This window comes from Ornithorhynchus anatinus, chromosome 10 (assembly GCF_004115215.2).
Source record: "Ornithorhynchus anatinus isolate Pmale09 chromosome 10, mOrnAna1.pri.v4, whole genome shotgun sequence".
In the NCBI taxonomy this organism is placed as follows: domain Eukaryota; kingdom Metazoa; phylum Chordata; class Mammalia; order Monotremata; family Ornithorhynchidae; genus Ornithorhynchus; species Ornithorhynchus anatinus.
Genome location: NC_041737.1, coordinates 59191616 through 59208654, shown reverse-complemented (window position 1 = coordinate 59208654; position 17039 = coordinate 59191616). Strand labels below are relative to the sequence as shown.

At 58.0% G+C, this 17039-nt stretch overlaps 2 protein-coding genes across 2 annotated transcripts; one reads left to right on the top strand and one right to left on the bottom strand.

The window, feature by feature from the left end:
* The first annotated feature begins 1386 nt into the window (after positions 1-1386).
* On the top strand, positions 1387-2654 carry NDUFA4L2 (NDUFA4 mitochondrial complex associated like 2). Its single transcript, XM_029073931.2, has 4 exons — positions 1387-1503; positions 1635-1723; positions 2390-2450; positions 2542-2654. Exons 1-4 carry the CDS (start codon positions 1447-1449, stop codon positions 2596-2598), a joined length of 264 nt encoding a protein of 87 aa, XP_028929764.1. The 5' UTR covers positions 1387-1446; the 3' UTR covers positions 2599-2654.
* Positions 2655-3439: 785 nt separating this feature from the next.
* SHMT2 (serine hydroxymethyltransferase 2) lies at positions 3440-9513 on the bottom strand. Its single transcript, XM_029074178.2, has 12 exons — positions 9401-9513; positions 8332-8529; positions 8124-8203; positions 6434-6634; positions 6235-6316; positions 6030-6152; positions 5799-5938; positions 5140-5305; positions 4822-4921; positions 4553-4708; positions 4278-4385; positions 3440-3726 (listed from the first exon to the last, which is right to left on the bottom strand). The coding sequence occupies exons 1-12, from the start codon at positions 9431-9433 to the stop codon at positions 3599-3601; spliced, it is 1515 nt and encodes a 504-aa protein (XP_028930011.1). The 5' UTR covers positions 9434-9513; the 3' UTR covers positions 3440-3598.
* Between the last annotated feature and the right edge of the window lie 7526 nt (positions 9514-17039).

Here is a 17039-nt window from a genome sequence, read left to right as displayed (position 1 = left end):
GGAGCCCCTCCCCCAGTCCGCCCCCCCGGCAGCTGCGGCACGTACCGTCCCGGGGCCAGGTGGGTTTTCTTCGGCGGTGGCGGGGCCCGAGCAAGGCGGGTTTACGAATCCGCAGCCGCCGCATCCCCGGGGGGTGGGGGAGGGGAAGAGCTCTGGGCGGGGGGAGTCGCCCAGCTGCGAAGGGGTCTGGTGCCCAGCGCTTCCCTCCTCCCCTCCTCATCCCCGCCACCGAGTACGGGTGGAGGGGGATGAGTTTGAGAGACAGTCTCTGTCTTTCTGTCTCTCGGTCCCCACCTTTTCTCCAGCTAAGTGTGGAGCTCCCTGGGCCACTGTCTCTGCTCTCCCGCCGCCGGCCGCTTGCTCCCGCCTCTTGCTTCCTTCCAGCCTGGAACTCCCTCCCCCTTTCATCCGACAGACCAACTTCGATCTCCTCATCTCGAGAGCCCTTCCGAATTTTCATCTCCTTCAGGAAGCCTTCCCGGACTAATCTTTCATCTCCCCACCCTTTATCCCCTCTTACTGACACCAGCCTTCCCGAGTCGCCTAAGCACACAACCTCACAACTCCCGCTCGGGACTTATATGCATGTTTTTTTTCTTTTAATTATTTTCTCTTCCTAGCTGTAATTTACAAGAGTGGCTGCTCCCTCCACCACCCCGCTAGACTGTAAATTCCTCGGGGGAAAAGACTGCACTTCCCCAACGTTTAGATCAGTGTTCTGCCAAGAATAAGACTCCCCGATCAATAACATCGATTGCTATTTGAATATCTCTGTCATTAGTCAAGGGGCGGGGGGGCAGACAAGGAGGCTGGGGCGGGTGTGGAGAAGCCGCAGCAGCCCCCGTGACCTCCCCCCTCTTCTCTACCCTCAGCTCGGGGCGCAGCAGGGCTGGGGAGGGAAGGGGTCCCCCAACCTCGATCCCCGGGGGTGGCCGAATCTGTCTCTCTGGTCCGGTGCAGCAGTAAGTACATAACCTTTCCGAGAGACCTCAGATCTCTCTTCCTGTTGCCCCCATCCCGCTCAGTGGGAGACAGTGCCGGACCTAATCCGAATCCTGCTTCTGACTTCCCAGCTGTGTGTGTGTGTGTGTGTGTGTGTGTGTGTGGTGTGTCCGTCTCTCAGTCCTCCCCACTGTCCCTCCTTCTGTCTGCCCGTGTGCCCGCCTGCCGATCCGGCTCTCCCTTCTTGGGTCCCATCCCCAACCGGGAGGGACCGGGGGTACCGTATTGCTCCGAAGAGCAGCCTCATCCGTTCTGGCCCCCGCCCCCACCAGCAGCTTCTTGGTGTACGTGGGGGGGGCGGGGGTGGTGACCCCTCCCACGGCCCCGAGCGTCGCTGGGCGGGCCGGGGGTGGGGTGGGGGGAGGGGCCGGGCGGGGCCGGGGAACGGGGACCGAGGGGCCCTGGAGCCCCGAGCTGCCCCGGTTCATCATCCGTGCGGACAGGATGGCGGGGAGCGGACTCAGGGGTCGAGCCTTCCGGCAGCTGAAGCGCCATCCCGGGGTAAGTCCGGGACCCTGCGCCCAACCTCACCCGGGGCGACCTCCACCCTTGCCGGAAGGAGGGTCGCAGGGTCCGGGGGAGCGCGGGGCTGGGGAGTCTCGGCTCTCACTGCCCACTGCCTGTGCCCCCAGCTCATCCCGCTCATCGGCTTCATCGCCCTGGGCATGGGCAGCGCCGGCCTCTACCTGCTCAGACTGGCCCTGCGCAGCCCCGACGTCAGGTGCGAAGGGGGACTATCCTTCACCAATCCATCAATCAATCATCCATCCATCCAATCAGTGGTATCTGTTGAGCGTTGTGTGCAGAGCACTGTACTAAGCGGTTGGGAGAATACAATACGAGGTTGGGGGGAGGTAACTTGGGGGGCAGTAGGGAGAGGGCTGAGGTGGGGGAGAACTGAGGCGGGGAGGGAGAGGACTGAGGTGGGTGAGGGAAGGGGAGGGCTGAGGTGGGCGAGGGAGGGAAAGGGCTGAGGTGGGCGAGGGAGGGAAAGGGCTGAGGTGGGCGAGGGAGGGAAAGGGCTGAGGTGGGCGAGGGAGGGAAAGGGCTGAGGTGGGGAGGGAGGGAGGGGGGAGGGCTGAGGTTGGCGGGAGGGAGGGAGGGAGAGGGCTGAGGTGAGGTGGTCCGGATCGGGTGGAGAAAGTGGAGCCCCCGGTTGCAGTGAGTGGGGCTAAGGCCGGGGAAGGAGAGGCTTCCCGGGACCATTTCGGCGCCCCTCAGGGGCCAGGGTGATTGCCAAGCTTTCCACCCCGTTGCCATGGCGACGCCTCTTTGCCCGCGGCCAGGAGACGGCGGGGCGGGGGGTGGGGGGGGGAGAGGAAGGGGGCTCAGAGCGGGGGTCGTGGGTGAGCTCGCGCGGCCGCTGACCCTCTTCTTTCCCCTGCAGCTGGGACCGAAAGAACAACCCGGAGCCCTGGAACCGCCTGCGCCCCAACGACCAATATAAGGTGCGCCCCTCCCCTCCCCCCACCAGGGGAAAGTTACCCCCGCCTCACTCCCCCGACCATACACACACATCCCTTCCTCTCCATCACACAGTTCCTCGCCGTCTCCACCGACTACAAGAAGTTGAAGAAAGACCGACCGGACTTCTGAGGGCCGCCAGGCGGAGGTCTGGAGTCCGGAATAAACACGGCACCCGGCCTCGCCGCCCTGCTCGCACTCCGGGGTCTCCCTCGGCGCCCACCGCCGGCTGAGGTTCCCACGCCCGGACCTCCCCCCCGCCGCCCCCATCCGTCCCGTTCCCAGCTACAGCGGATGCACCTCTGACCCCGCCGGTCCCTCCCCTCTCCCACCCCCAGAGATCGAACTATCCCCAGCGGACAGACAGAAAGACTAGCAAGGAAGAGGGCGGAAGCCCAAGACTGAAGGCAGAGACGCAGAGGCCCAGAGACTGAAGGAACCAGAGAGATGCAGAGATTGAGGGAGGCCGAGAGACGCAGAGACGGAGGGAGGGAGGGAGGGAGGGAGGGAGGGAGGGAGGGAGGGAGGGAGGGAGGGAGGGAGGGAGGGAGGGAGGGAGGCAGGCAGGCAGGCAGACAGAGGCTGACTCAGAGGCGGGCGGAGCCGTGGGGCCTGCGAGACGTGGGAGACGTGTGGTGAGCAGGGAGTCCCTTGCCAGCGCTTCCAACCCGCCCAGCTCAGGCCCTGGCCCCGCCCTCGTGCCCGCCCGGCCCAGGGCCCTCTCCCTCCCTCAGAGATCCCTTACCTCCCATATTCATCATCATCCCCCCACCCCCGCCCCCCGCCCAACTCCCCACCTGGCAGCCCCTTCCTCCCCCCTTCCCCCAGGGATCAGAGGAACCAGCCACAACCAAATGCAATTTCATCGAACAAATTGAATTTGCTGCGGCTTGCTAACCACGTCTGGGGAGGGGGAGGTGGGGAGGGGGACCGGGGGGGAGGAGTCCCCTGCCCCCAAACAGGCCCACAGCCCGAAGGTCCCGGGTTTTTTATTTAGTAAAAAGGCTCAGCCAGCAAGGTGCTTCCAGTTAAGGGAAGTGGGGTGGTCAAAATTCCCATCTCTTAAAAAATATTATTTTTCAGCTATAAACAGGAAAAGGGGGAGGGAGAGGGTTGGTGTCGGGCACGCAGCTCAGCGTTCCGCAAAACCCGGCATGGGGAAACGGCGAGCAAACTCTTCCACCCGACGCCTCAGGTCGGCCAGCTGCTGCCTTGTGTCGGGGTCTTGCAGGAGGAAGGACTTGAAGTCCTGGAGCTTGGCTGCGTCGGTGGGGGGGAAAAGGGAAGAGGTGAGGAGGTGGAGGGGCAGGGCCCAATCAATCCCTCGGTGGTATTCACCGAGCACGTTCTCTGGGCACAGCCCTGTTCCCAGTGCCGGAGATAGGGAAGTAGAGGGTTAGTGGACACAATTCCTGTCCTCAAGGAGCTTCCGGGGCGGGGGGGGGGGGGGGGAGGGGGGAACGACACGACGACGACACTAAAATCAATTATGGAGAGGAGGGAGCAGTACAGTCTCAAGGTGTGCAGTGTGATGTGTGGGTGGCAGTGATCACCCAAGGGCAAAACGGAAGCAGAAGTGCTGAAGTGGCAGTGGGGGATGGGGCGATGAGATGAGATGAATCAGGGAAGGTCTCCTAGAGGAGATGTCTCCAAAAGGGCTGGGAGGTGGTCCGCTGGATTGGAAGGGAGAAGGGGTTCCAGACTGGGGGATGGATGGGGTTGGAGGGGCGAGAGGCAGAACTGGGGTCCAGTGACTGGGGAGGGGGAAGGAAGTCAACATCCAGCCCAGGGAAAAGGGGAGGGTCACTCACCGGTCTTGCCCTTGACGTGCAGCCCAATGCGTACCCCCTCATCGATAAACTCCACCACCTGCCGGAAGTCGTCTTCCCGGAACTGGCGGGAGGTCAGGGCTGGGGCCCCTGCACACGGAGGGACGGAGAGATGGGTGGGGTGGTCAGCGCCCGCCTCGGAATCCCCAGGCACTTGGGGGGCAGGAAGTGGCAGCCCAGAACTGAGTCAGACCGGCTCCCTGGAGCTGGGCTGAGGGACCCCCTCCAACCCTCCGGCCGTGGTCCCGCCTCCTCACCGAGCCGCAGTCCCCCTGGCGTGATGGCACTGCGGTCCCCGGGACACGTGTTCTTGTTGGCCGTGATGGATACCAGCTCCAGCACCCGCTCGGCCCGTGCCCCGTCCAGCCCCCGGGGGCGCAGGTCCACTAGCACCAGGTGGTTGTCTGTGCCACCTGAGAGAAGGCACAGCAGATGAGGGTCAGAGCTGAGGCGGGTGGGGGTCGGCCGAGAGCCTCCCTGCCCGGGTACCGCCTGCCTCCCCTTCATCCCACGGCCCCCGGCTCACCGGACACCAGGGAGTAGCCCCGCTCCAGCAGGGCATCAGCCATGGCCCGTGCGTTCCTCAGCACCTGCAGCGAATACTCGCGGAACATGGGGGACGTGGCCTGCGGCGGGGGTTGGGGGGGGGGTGGGTGGCAGTCAGCGGGAGTGGAGTGGGCTCTCCGATCCCCGCATCGCGGCACCAGCGAGGACTGCGGGGGGCCAGGACCCTGCCCCCACCACCCACACAGCGGGGCCGGGACTCAGATGTCAGGCCTCCTAGCCTGAGCTTCAGTGGCCCCGCTCTCCTCTCCTCCCCAAAGCTGACCCGCCCCGGCCACACCTGCTTGAGTGCCACGGCCACAGCGGCAATGGCATGGTTGTGCGGGCCCCCCTGCAGGGAAGGGAACACGGCAAAGTTGACCCGCTCCTCCAGGCCGTAGGGCACCTCCCGCCCGGTCTTGGCTTCCACGGACTTCACACCCCGACGGTAGAAGATCAGTCCGGACCTGCGGGGGCCAGAGGTCGGGGGGTCAGGGTAGGCTCTAGGGCTGGGAGTCCGCATAACACAGCCTCGCAGATAGGGACCAGTGCGGGTGGGAACTCCGGAGCAGTGACTTCTGAAGCCTGGCTGTCTCCCTTGGGTGGAGAATGGGTTGGGGCAGGGTGGGGGCTGGGGGCAGGCTGGCGGTCGAGAGGGCAGGGTGGGGGAGTCCAGGCCCCGCATCTAGACCCAGCCCAGACCGGGAGCCAATCTGACCGGTCAGGTTGATCTGATCTGTTGCCGTCCAAGGTCTTCAGAGGTGAGGGTCAGGGGGTGGGGGAAGGCTGGTCCGGCTGATCTGATTTACTGCTCAGTGCCGGGGATGGGGGGACGGGGAGGGGAGCGGGGGGTGAGGTATGCTCATGCCTGACTGGGAGGGGGAGACCTGATTCCTGAATTCCAATGCCCGCCTCGGCCTGCCTGAGATAGCCCAGCCCCCCTGGGGGAAGGGTACTGACCTGGCCCCACGCAGAGTCTTGTGGGTGGTGCTGGTGACTATGTCTGCGTGGTCAAACGGTGACGGGATCACCTTGGCGGCCACCAGCCCGCTGATGTGCGCCATGTCAGCTAACAGGTGAGCCTTGACCCCCTCGCACACCTGCGGAAGCACGGACCGTCAGGGGAGAGGGCTCGGCGAGCTGACCGGACAGATCTGCGGGGCCCACCGGCTTGCCCGCCCGTCTTCTCACCTCCTTCATGCGGGCGTAGTCGATGAGGCGGGCGTACGCGCTGGTCCCCGCGATGATCAGCCGTGGCCGGAACAGCCGGGCGGTGACTTCCAGCTGCTCGTAGTCAATGAGTCCGGTCGTGGGCTGGATGGGCAGAGAGTGGGGGTCAACCCGGGGAGACCGGGCAGGACCCCGAGTCCCATCCCCCGAAGGAGCCCCCACTCACGTCCAGTTTGTACGGCATCGACTCAAAGAAGATGGACGTGGCCGAGATTCGCTTGGTGTCGGACATGTAGCCATGGGTCAGGCTGGGGAGAGATGGGGGACGGAGGGAGTCGGGACCAGGGCCGGTCCCTTTCCCCATTCCCCCTGCTTGGCTCTGTGCTTCCTACTCAACCCCCGCCCCCGCCTCCGGCCCCACTCACTGTCCGCCGTCGGGTAGGTCCAGGCCCATTATGCGGTCGTGCGGCTGCAGGACGGCCGTGTAGGCGGCCAGGTTGGCGGGGGAGCCGGAGTAAGGCTGGACATTCACCCCCCACTTGGCAGGGTCCAGGTCGAAGGCCTCCAGGGCCCGGCGTTGGCACAGGAGCTCGATCTCATCCACCACCTCGGCCCCGCCGTAGTACCTGCCGGGGTCGGGGTCGGGGTCAGGGCTAAGGCCGGGCGTTGGTCCCACTTGGCAGCTGGTGAAAGTTTAACAGCCCGGCCACGGGCCACCACTGGGGGTGCCACAAGGGGCACCTGGCATCGGGCCCCTCCACCCCCAACTCCCCAGCCTCCACACACAACTCTTCACAAAACTCCATCTCCAGCCCTGATCCTCTCCCTCTCTGTAGTCTCGCGTTTCCTCCCGCCTTCAAGACACCTCTACCTGGATGTCCTGCCATCACCTCAAACCTCACAAGCCTAAAACTGAACTCCTCATCTTCCCACCCAAAGCCTGTGATTCCCCTGACTTTCCTATCACTGTAGACGGCACCACCGTCCTTCCTGTCTCACAAGCTTGTAACCTTGGTGTTATCTTTGACTCCTCTTTCTCATTTAACACATATATTCAATGCGTTACTAAATCCTGTTGGTTCGACCTCCACAAAAATCACTAAAATCCGCCCTTGCCTCTCCATCCCCAACTGCTACCACGTTAGTCCAAGAGCCTATCCTATCCTGCCTTGACTACTGCATCAGCCTCCTCGCTGACCTCCCCGTCTCCTGTCTCTTCCCCACTCCAGTCTATTCTTCACTCTATTGACCGGATCATTTCCCTAGAAAAACGTTCAGGCCATGTTTCCCCATTCCTCAAGGGTTGCCCATCCACTTTCGAATCCAACAGAAACTCCTCACCACTGGCTTTAAAGCACTCAATCACCTTGCCCCCTCCCAACTTATCTCCTACTACAATGCAGCCCTCACACTCTGCTCCTATAATGCTAAAACTTCTTACTGTACCTCAATTTAGCCTATCATGCCACCGACCCTCTCAACCACATCCTCCTTCTGGTCTGCAACACCCTCCCTCTTCATATCCGACAATTACTCTCCCCTCCTTCAAAGCCTCGTAGGAGACACATCCGCCCCGAGAGGCCTTCCCTAGGCCCTCCTTTCCTTTCTCCCACCCCTTCTGTGTCGCAGCAGTGACCCCGCTCCCTTTTATTCACCACCCCCAGCCCCCCAGCACTTAGGTTAATGTTTATGTTTATTTTATGTTTACATTAACTTATGTTAATGTCTGTCTCCCCCTCTAGACTATAAGCTAATTTAGGATAAGGAATGTGTCTTTTATATTGTTATATTGAACTCTCCTAAGCGATGAGTACAGTGCCCTGTACACAGTATGGAGTCATTAAATACAAATGACTGACTGATTTCCCAGCTGCAGTGGAGGAGGCTGGACTGCCACCAAACACACACACACACCCCACCCCTTCCCTGACCCCTAGACTCCCTCGACACATACAACTCTCTGGCCTCATTGGAGGAGGCTAGACTCCTCCAACACACATACACAACACAACCCCTCACCCAACTCGATGAGGCCACACAACCCCAACACAAACACACACACAGGGGCGGGCCTCCCTCCCCTTCTTCACTCCCCCTGTCCTGGGTCCAGCTCACCTCTTCCCGGGGTAGCCTTCGGAGTACTTGTTGTTCAGACAGGAGCCCAGAGCCTCCAGGGCGGCACGGCTGCAAAAGTTCTGCAGGACAGAGGGGAGGATGGGCGCCGGAGCGGGAGGGGGACAGGGAAGCGGGGGGGGGGGGCAGAGAGGGGAGGGGAGAGGCGTGGAGGGGCCCCGGGGGACCCTCCCCCAAACCGCCCCCCTACCTCAGAGGCGATGAGCTCCAGCCCCCGGCACTGACGGTCCTTCTCGCGCTGCAGCAGCCGCCACATCTCGGGGTCGCTGTCCGCTAGGCTCTCCTGCCCCGTCCAGCCTCCGGCCACCTCTCCGGCCGGGGCCACGGCCGCCCCTCCATGCTGGGCCCGCGCCGCCCTCACGGTCGGGGGGACGCATTTCCGCAGGCACTGCCCGGGGGCGACGGAGGCACCTGGTCAGTGTGGCCGCTGCCGCCGGCCGGCCGTTCGACCCTTGACCCCGGAGTGACCGCCTGCCTGACCGGCGGCCGGCGGCCCGCTCCCGCCCCCAAAGTTCAAGGTTCCCCAGGAGGCGTCTCCGATTCCGTCCACTCATCTCGGGCCCGGGGGCCCCTCCCCCGCGGCCGGCAGACCCCCGCGGCAGGTCCCGCTCGGGGGAGGAGACTGGGGGGCGGCATTATCCGCGATCCAGAGCGGTGCAAGGGGCTGGGGGGGGAGGGAGGAGGCGGCTATACTGGCCGGGTCCGTCTAGAGTTTGGAGGGAGGGCAGGGCAGGGCGCCCTGGACCACGGCTTGCCTCCCCCCTCGCCCCACCAGATGATGCAGCCGCCGGCTTGGGTTACATCATCTCCCGTCCGGCGACGGCGGCCCGCCCCCCCCCCCCCCCCCACCATCACGGTCCAGACCCTCCCCACCCCCTTTTCCCTTTCCCGGGGAGGGACCCCCGTTTAGACTGTGAGCCCGTTGTCGGCCAGTTGTTCCATCTGTTGCCGAAGTGTCCATTCCAAGCGCTTAGGACAGTACTCCGCACATAGTAAGCGCTCAATAAATGCTATTAAATGAATGAATGACCCGGGGGCTCGTGACTCGCCCCCATCCGCGCGCGAGGCAACGGGACCCCCCCACGTCCGGACTGGTGGCGTTGGGAAGGAGGCGGACGGGACCGGCGAGGGGAGGTTCCCCCCAACTCCCGGGAGCCCAGGCACGTGGCCGGGGGAAAGGGGGGGGGTCCGTCCCCGGGCCGGGGCAGGGGTCTCGGAGAAGTGGGGGGGGAGATGCTTGCGCGCACCCCCAGACTCACCCGAGCCGGGCGCAGCAGGGAGAAGAAGAGCATAGTCGCCGATTAGCGGCGGCGCCTGCACGGAGCAAGCCTGGGCGGGAGAGGAACGGGAAGGGAAAGGACACCAGCGCGCCTGCGCCTGCACAGAACCGCTCGCCCCCTAAGGCGGCGCGATTGCGCCTGCGTGGTGTCGCCCGTGCATGCCGGGAGTTGTAGTTTTTCTTAGAGAGCCGGCCACGGGGAGGCTGGTCCAATTTTTTTTTTTTATGGTGTTTGTTAGTGGTTTTCCACTTAACGCCTACACCGTATAGAAGAGCAAAGAAACCTAGTGAGTCAATCAGTCGTATTTCTTGAGTGCCCACTAGTGTGGAGCACTGTCATAATCATCATAATAACATTGGTTAATAATAATGATTATGGTATTTGTTCAGCGCTTACTATGCGCAGAGCGCTTAGAACAGCGCTGGGGTAGAGACAGGGTAATCAGATTGTCCCACCTGGGGCTCACATTTTTTAATCCCCATTTTTACAGATGAGGTAACTGAGGCCAGAGAAGTTAAGCTGGGGAAGCAGCGTGACTCAGTGGAAAGAGACTGGGCTTTGGAGGCAGAGGTCATGGGTTCGAATCCCGGATCTGCCACTTGTCAGCTGTGTGACCGTGGGCAAGTCACTTAACTTCTCTGTGCCTCAGTTCCCTCATCTGAAAAATGGGGATGAAGACTGTGAGCCTCACGTGGGAAACCTGATTACCCTGTATCTACCCCAGCGCTTAGAACAGTGCTCTGCACGTAGTAAGTGCTTAACAAATACCAACATTATTATTATTATTATTAAAATGGGGATTAACTGTGAGCCTCACATGGGACAACCTAATTACCCTGTATCTACCCCAGTGCTTAGAACAGTGCTCTGAACATAGTAAGCGCTTAACAAATACCAACATTATTATTATTATTAAGTGACTTGCCCAAGGTCACGCAGCAGACAAGAGGCAGAGTCGGAATTAGAACCCAGGACCGCTGACTCCCAAGCCCGTGCTCTTTCCACTAAGCCACGCTGCTTCTCTATAAGCGCTTACTACATTCATTCAATAGTATTTATTGAGCAGTTACTATGTGCAGAGCACTGTACTAAGCGCTTGGAATGTATCATTTGTCAACAGATAGAGACCATTCCTGCCCAATGATGGGCTCACAGTCTAAATGGGGGCGACAGACAGCAAAGCAAAACAGAACAAAACAAAGCAACATCATCAAGATAAATAGAATCATAGAGATATGCACATCATTAACAAAATAAATAGAGAAATAAATATCATATACAAATACACACAGTGTTGAGGGGAGGGGAAGGGGGAAGAGCAGAGGGTGGGAGAGGGGGGAATGGGGAGGGGAGCCAAGTACCATTCTAAGCACTGAGGTAGATGCAAGGTAATCAGTTCGGCCCACTTGGGGCTCACAGTCTTAATCCCCATTTTTTTACAGATGAGGCAACTGAGGCACAGAAGAGTCAAGTGGTTCACCCAAGGTCACACAACAGACAAGTGGTGGAGTCAGAATTAGAACCCACATCCTCTGACTCCCAAGCCCATGCTCTTTCCACAAAACCAGGCAGTTTCTCATAAGCCCTTGGGAGAGTACAATGTAGTTGGTAGACACAATCCCTGTCCTCAAGGAATTTAGAGACTAGCAGAGGAGAAAGATACTAAAGAAAATTAAAGCCAGAAAGAAGTAATAGAGTGTAAAGATATGTACATAACTACACGGGGGCTGCAGGGTGGGGGGGAGAGGCAGCGGGGGGGGAGGCGGGAGAGGTGGTATGTACCCAAGTGCTCAGGTGCAGAAGGGCTGAAGTGGAAGAGATGAGGGGAGGAGAGGAGAGATTAATGAGGGAAAGCCAGGTGGAGATGTAATTTCAGAAGGACCTTGAAGATGGGGAGAGCGCTGGTTTGCCAGATGTGAAGGGAGAGGTTGTGAGCAAGAGATCTGAGGTGGGAGAGACGAAGAGAAAGTATGGTGAGTAGGTTACATTGAGGGGAATGAAGAGTACAAGCTGGAACATAGTGGGATCAGTGGAAGGGAGACAGCAGATGGAGTGTTTTAAAGGCCTGGTCAGAAATTTCTGCTTGATGTTCAGATTATGAATTGACTAATTAAGTGGATGCCTCCCCTGTTGGAGTGTAAGCTGTCTGTGGGCAAAGAGGACATCGTTTTGCCATTCTCTACTTCCCAAGCTTCTAGAACAGTGTACCACATCGAGAAGGGCAGTTAAACACTGTTATGACTTCTACTGCTAGTACTACTTTCATTCAATAGTATTTATTGAGCGCTTACTATGTGCAGAGCACTGTACTAAGCGCTTGGGATGAACAAGTCGGCAACAGGTAGAGACGGTCCCTGCCGTTTGACGGGCTTACGGTCTAATCGGGGGAGACGGACAGACGAGAACAATGGCAATAAACAGAGTCAAGGGGAAGAACATCTCGTAAAAACAATGGCAACTAAATAAAATCAAGGCGATGTACAATTCATTAACAAAATAAATAGGGTAACGAAAATATATACAGTTGAGCGGACGAGTACAGTGCTGTGGGGATGGGAAGGGAGAGGTGGAGGAGCAGAGGAAAAAGGGGAAAATGAGGCTTTAGCTGCGGAGAGGTAAAGGGGGATGGCAGAGGGAGTAGAGGGGGAAGAGGAGCTCAGTCTGGGAACGCCTCTTGGAGGAGGTGATTTTAAGTAGGGTTTTGAAGAGGGAAAGAGAATCAGTTTGGCGGAGGTGAGGAGGGAGGGCGTTCCAGGACCGCGGGAGGACGTGACCCAGGGGTCGACGGCGGGATAGGCGAGACCGAGGGACGGTGAGGAGGTGGGCGGCAGAGGAGCGGAGCGTGCGGGTGCTACTGAGAGAAGCAGCGTGGCTCAGTGGAAAGAGCCCGGGCTTGGGAGTCAGAGGTCATGGGTTCTAATCCAGCCTCCGCCGCTTGCTAGCTGTGTGACTTTGGACAAGTGAGTTCACTTCTCTGTGCCTCAGTGACCTCGTCTGTGAAACGGGGATTAAAACTGTGAGCCCCACATGGGACAACCTGATCACCTTGTATCCCCCCCCAGCACTTAGAACAGAACTTTGCACATAGTAAACATTTAATAAATACCACCATTATTATTATTATTACTGCCTCCACTACTACGATAACTACTACTAGCGCTAGAAACAACGATTCCTCCTCTGGATGACTCCGTGCTTGATGTTGGATCTGGAAAGGCTGTTTTTGGGGGCTGAACAGGTTGGTGATTTTACATGAATGGATCGAGTAAGAGTGTAATTTGCATATGAATGGGCGTTTTATGGAATTCTAAACATCTGAGTCCACAGCAATATTGCAGCGGCGAGGAGTTAGTTAGAAGAAAAGGAACTCACTCGGCCCCAGTGCCTCAGGCTGGAGCGTGAGTGAAGGAAGGATGGGGGTAAGGCTGTGGGGGAAAGAAGACTGGATCTTGGGTCTCACTCCTCTCTGCGCTTACAGCAGATGTCTTCAGTCTGCCTGGATGAGCTGGGAATTGTTCCATTCTTTAAGAGAATGATGTTGTAACCGTCCTTCCCCCTACCCTTTTCCAGCGGGGTGGTCCGGTGCCCCCTCCCGCCTGCCCAGTACCTGAGCTGGATGCAGCTTGGTCTGCCGGCCAGGCCGGAGTGGACACTTCCCCGGGACAAAAGGTTCAAGCTCACAATTACCGTTTCCTCCTTATTGATGTCTGGGGCCTAGAGGATGAGGTCCTGAGATACCCGACTCATGCCTATCTACTTGTTCTGTTTTGTTGTCTGTCTCCCCCTTCTAGACTCTGAGCCCGTTGTTAGGTAGGGATGGACTCTATCTGTTCCCCAATTGTACTTTCCAAGCGCTTAGTGCAGTGCTGTGCACACAGTAAGCTCTCAATAAATACGATTGAATGAATGAATTAATGAATGAAAGAATGAATTAGCGGACTGAACACCTGGAGAAAGAATGTTCTGTCACCCCAGCCGGGAATTACCAGTGGGCTAAGGCTCCATCATCCCAGGCAAGAGTCAGCCCAGGGCTAAGGCTCCAACACCCCAAGCGAGATCACCTCAGGGTTAAGGCTTCATCACCCCAGGCTGGAGTCACCTCGGGACTGAGGCTCCATCACCCCGGGCTAGAGAGAGCCACTCGAGGACTACTAAGGCTCCATCACCTCAGGCAGGGGTCCCGCTAGGATAAGACTCCATTGCCCTAGGATTGGACTGTACTGGCCTGTGAACCTTTCCCCGTGGCCAGCGTGGTGAGGGAATAACAAAATGCAGGGCTGTTAGCTCGCTGCAGATTTTAGAGTCAGTAAAAATGTATCAAATCTCTCATCACAGTCTTGACATTTCATTGTCACTTAATTTTATCATGTTACATTTCTGATACTCTTTTCCCTAGGTGAAGAGGCTAGCCATGTCAGGATTTAAAAGAGATCTCCAGAGTGCATATTGTTCCCATTATTTTGGAGAAGATATTCATTTGGGAAAATATTACTTTCTAAGAAAGAGATTTGAATGCGCAGTGATTTGCCTGAAGCTCAAGGGCCAATTCCCTCATTAATCTCTCCATTCCCCACCCTCCAGCTCCCTCAACTGCCACTTCAACCCTTCTGCCCCACCCAGCCCCTGCTGCACAGGCAGCCCCGTAGCATTTATGCACAGATCTTGATCCTGTTGTTGTGTCCTCCCCACCCACAACCGACCAGTAATGGATTTTATAGTCTGTCTCCAGGCTAGTTCGTAAGTATCTGCTAGACTGTGAGACCGTTGCTGGGTAGGGATTGTCTCTATTTGTTGCCGAATTGTACTTTCCAAGCGCCTAGTACAGTGCTCTGCAACACAGTAAGCTCTCAGTAAATGCGATTGAATGAATGAAGTACCTTGAAGGAAGGGGTCATGTCAACTAACTCCATTGTCCTCTTCCAAGGGCTCAGGACAGGGCTCTGGGAATGAATAGTAATTATGGTGTTTGTTAAGTGATTACCTTGTGCCGAGCACTGTACTAGCCCTGGGGAAGATACAGGGACTATGTCCAAACTGATTAGTTTGTATCGCCGGGCACTGTACTAAGCCCTTAGGAAGATACAGGGACTATGTCCAACCTGATTAGTTTGTATCTACCCCAGCAATTAGGACAGTGCTTGACGCATAGTCAGCTGTCAACAAATACCATTATTATTATTATTATTATTACTATTACAAGCTCATCAGGATGGACATAGTCCCTGTCCCACACGGGGATCACAGTCTTAATCTCCATTTTACAGATGAGGTAACTGAGGCATAGAGAAGTGAAATAACTTGTCTATGGTCACACAGCAGACAAGTGGCAGAGTCTGGAGTAGAACCCCCAGGTCCTTCTGGTTCCCAGGCCCCTGCTGTACCCACTAGGCCACAGTGGAAAGGATACAGTAAATACTCACTGTACTTCGATCTCACCGCCGACCCCTTGCTCACATTCTCCCTCTGGCCTGGAACTCCTTTGCCCTTAATCATTCAGTCAGTCGATCAATTAATCAATGCTATTTACTGAGAACTTACTGTGTGCACAGAACAGTATTAAGGGCTTCAAATCCGACAGACCACGACTTTCCCCATCTTCAAAGCCATACAAAAATCATAGCTTTCAGTTGCCCACTCTATTTCCCCATCCTATTCGCCCTCCCTTTCGCCCTCCCTTCTGGTTTGCCCATGTACGTGGATCTGTACTCCTTAAGCAAATTGATGCTCACACCGCCCCATTGGTCCCACAGAATTTATGTACACACCCTTGCACTCTTCTCCTGCTGGTAATGTATTTTAATGTTTGACTCCTCTCACAAGGAATTTGTAAGTTCTTTGAGGGCAGACATCAGGTTTATCAACTCTATTGTATTCTCCCAAACGCTTAGTTTAGTGCTCTGCATTAGGTAAGCATTCGATTTAAAAAAAAAAAAAACCAAACATGGATTGACTGAGATGTCCTGGAGGCGAGAAGATGAGAGGTTGCAGAGAAGGAGAGAAGTTGGAGTTAATGAAGCAGATTTGGGAATCATTCACGTAAAAGCTAGAGCGGATGACCACCCTAAGGGAGTGGGTGTAAATGGGGAATAAAAGAGGATTCAGATCTGAGTCTTGAGATATCCCCACAGTTAGTCGGTAGGAATCAGCCTGGGATAGAGATGGAGAAGGAGAGTCCAGAAGGGTGCGAGGGGAACCAGGAGAGAACCGCGTCAGAGGAACCAAGGTTAGATAGTGTTTCAGGGAGAAGGGAGGTGGGTCTCCAATGCCAGAGGTAGCCGAGAGGTAGAGGAGGATTAGGAAGTAGAGAGGTCTTCAAATTTGGCCAGAAGACGGTCATTGGTGATGATGGAGAGAGCGGTCTTGTGTGGAATGGAGGGAACAGAAGCGTCCCCGTGGGGGGTCTCAGCCCCGCCCCCGCCCTCCCCCCCCCCCGTGCCCTGACGTCACTGGGATCTGCCCCAGGCTCTCCCTCATCTGGACACCGCGGACTTTATCCCGGCTCCCAACTGCCGCTCGGCCTATGGGTTGGAGTGCTGTGCGGAGGAGTGATGGGGGCTGGAGCTTGGGGCTGGCGCTGGGGGCTGCGGGAGACTGTGACCCTCCCCCCCCGGCCAGTGAGCGGATAAACTAGGACCTCCTTGGACCAGGCCGGGGCGGGGGAGGGGAGGGACGGGGCGGATCCCGAGAAGAATTCAGGCCCCTCCCCTGCTGGACTCTATTCTCCCCCCCCCCCCCGCCCCGCTTCCCCCTCTCAAACCTCACGATATGTCCCTCCCCGCCGCCTGACTTCTTATCTCACTCCCCGCCCGCGTTTCGTCTTCTGCCCCAAGAGACCACACAGAGTCCTGGGAGGATTCAATTTATTTTCTTTCTTTTCCCGCACCGAAGGACAAAAAAAACACGGAGAGAAGTAGCATCGGGGAGAGGTGCACAGACCCACCTCGGTGGCCGCGCCCTAAGGGGTAAGGGGGACGTTAATAGGAGTCGAACTGTACATGGGCGCTGGGGGAGCGGGGTGGGGGGGGGAGGGAAGAGCCATAACGCGGGTCCCGCGGTATGTGCGTCAAGGCCAGGGAATGGGGGCAGATCCCCCTGCCCCCTCCGCCCCCAGACTCAGGAATGGCTCAGAGGGACGGCTGGGCTTGGGCTGGCTCCTCCAGCCTCGAGAACCGCGCTTTGGCAGGCAGTGGAAAGAGCGCGGGCTTGGGAGTCAGAGGTCACGGGTTCTAATCCCGGCTCCGCCGCTAGTCAGCTGTGTGACCTTGGGCAAGTCACTTAACTTCTCTGTGCCTCAGTTACCCCATCTGTCAAATGGGGATTAAAAGTGTGAGCCCCACGTGGGACAACCTGATCACCTTGTATTCCCCCAGCGCTTAGAACAGTGCTTTGCACATAGTAAGCGCTTAACAAATACCGCCGGCGGTTCAGAAGTGGGGTGGAGGGGGTACCTGACGGTGGGAGGTGCTCGGGGACGAAGAAGAGGGGTTCCGAGCGGGGGTTGGGAGAAGGGGTCCGGGGTGTGTGTGAGGGGTGTCCTGGGGAAGAAGGAGAGGGGCACCAGGGGCCTGGAGGTGCGGGGGTGCGTGGGGGGGGGGGGGCGGGGAAGGGGGGCGTCCGG

Excerpts from the sequence above, each read along its gene's own strand:
- NDUFA4L2 (XM_029073931.2), top strand. The coding sequence starts at position 1,447 with ATGGCGGGGAGCGGACTCAGGGGTCGAGCCTTCCGGCAGCTGAAGCGC. Across the intron at positions 1,504-1,634 it reads AGCTGAAGCGCCATCCCGGG|CTCATCCCGCTCATCGGCTT; the intron begins GTAAGTCCGGGA and ends CTGTGCCCCCAG. Across the intron at positions 2,451-2,541 it reads GCCCCAACGACCAATATAAG|TTCCTCGCCGTCTCCACCGA; the intron begins GTGCGCCCCTCC and ends TCCATCACACAG.
- SHMT2 (XM_029074178.2), bottom strand. The coding sequence starts at position 9,433 with ATGCTCTTCTTCTCCCTGCTGCGCCCGGCTCGG. Across the intron at positions 4,922-5,139 it reads TGGCCGTGGCACTCAAGCAG|GCCACGTCCCCCATGTTCCG; the intron begins GTGTGGCCGGGG and ends CCCCCGCCGCAG. Across the intron at positions 3,727-4,277 it reads GCACGTCAAGGGCAAGACCG|CCAAGCTCCAGGACTTCAAG; the intron begins GTGAGTGACCCT and ends CCACCGACGCAG.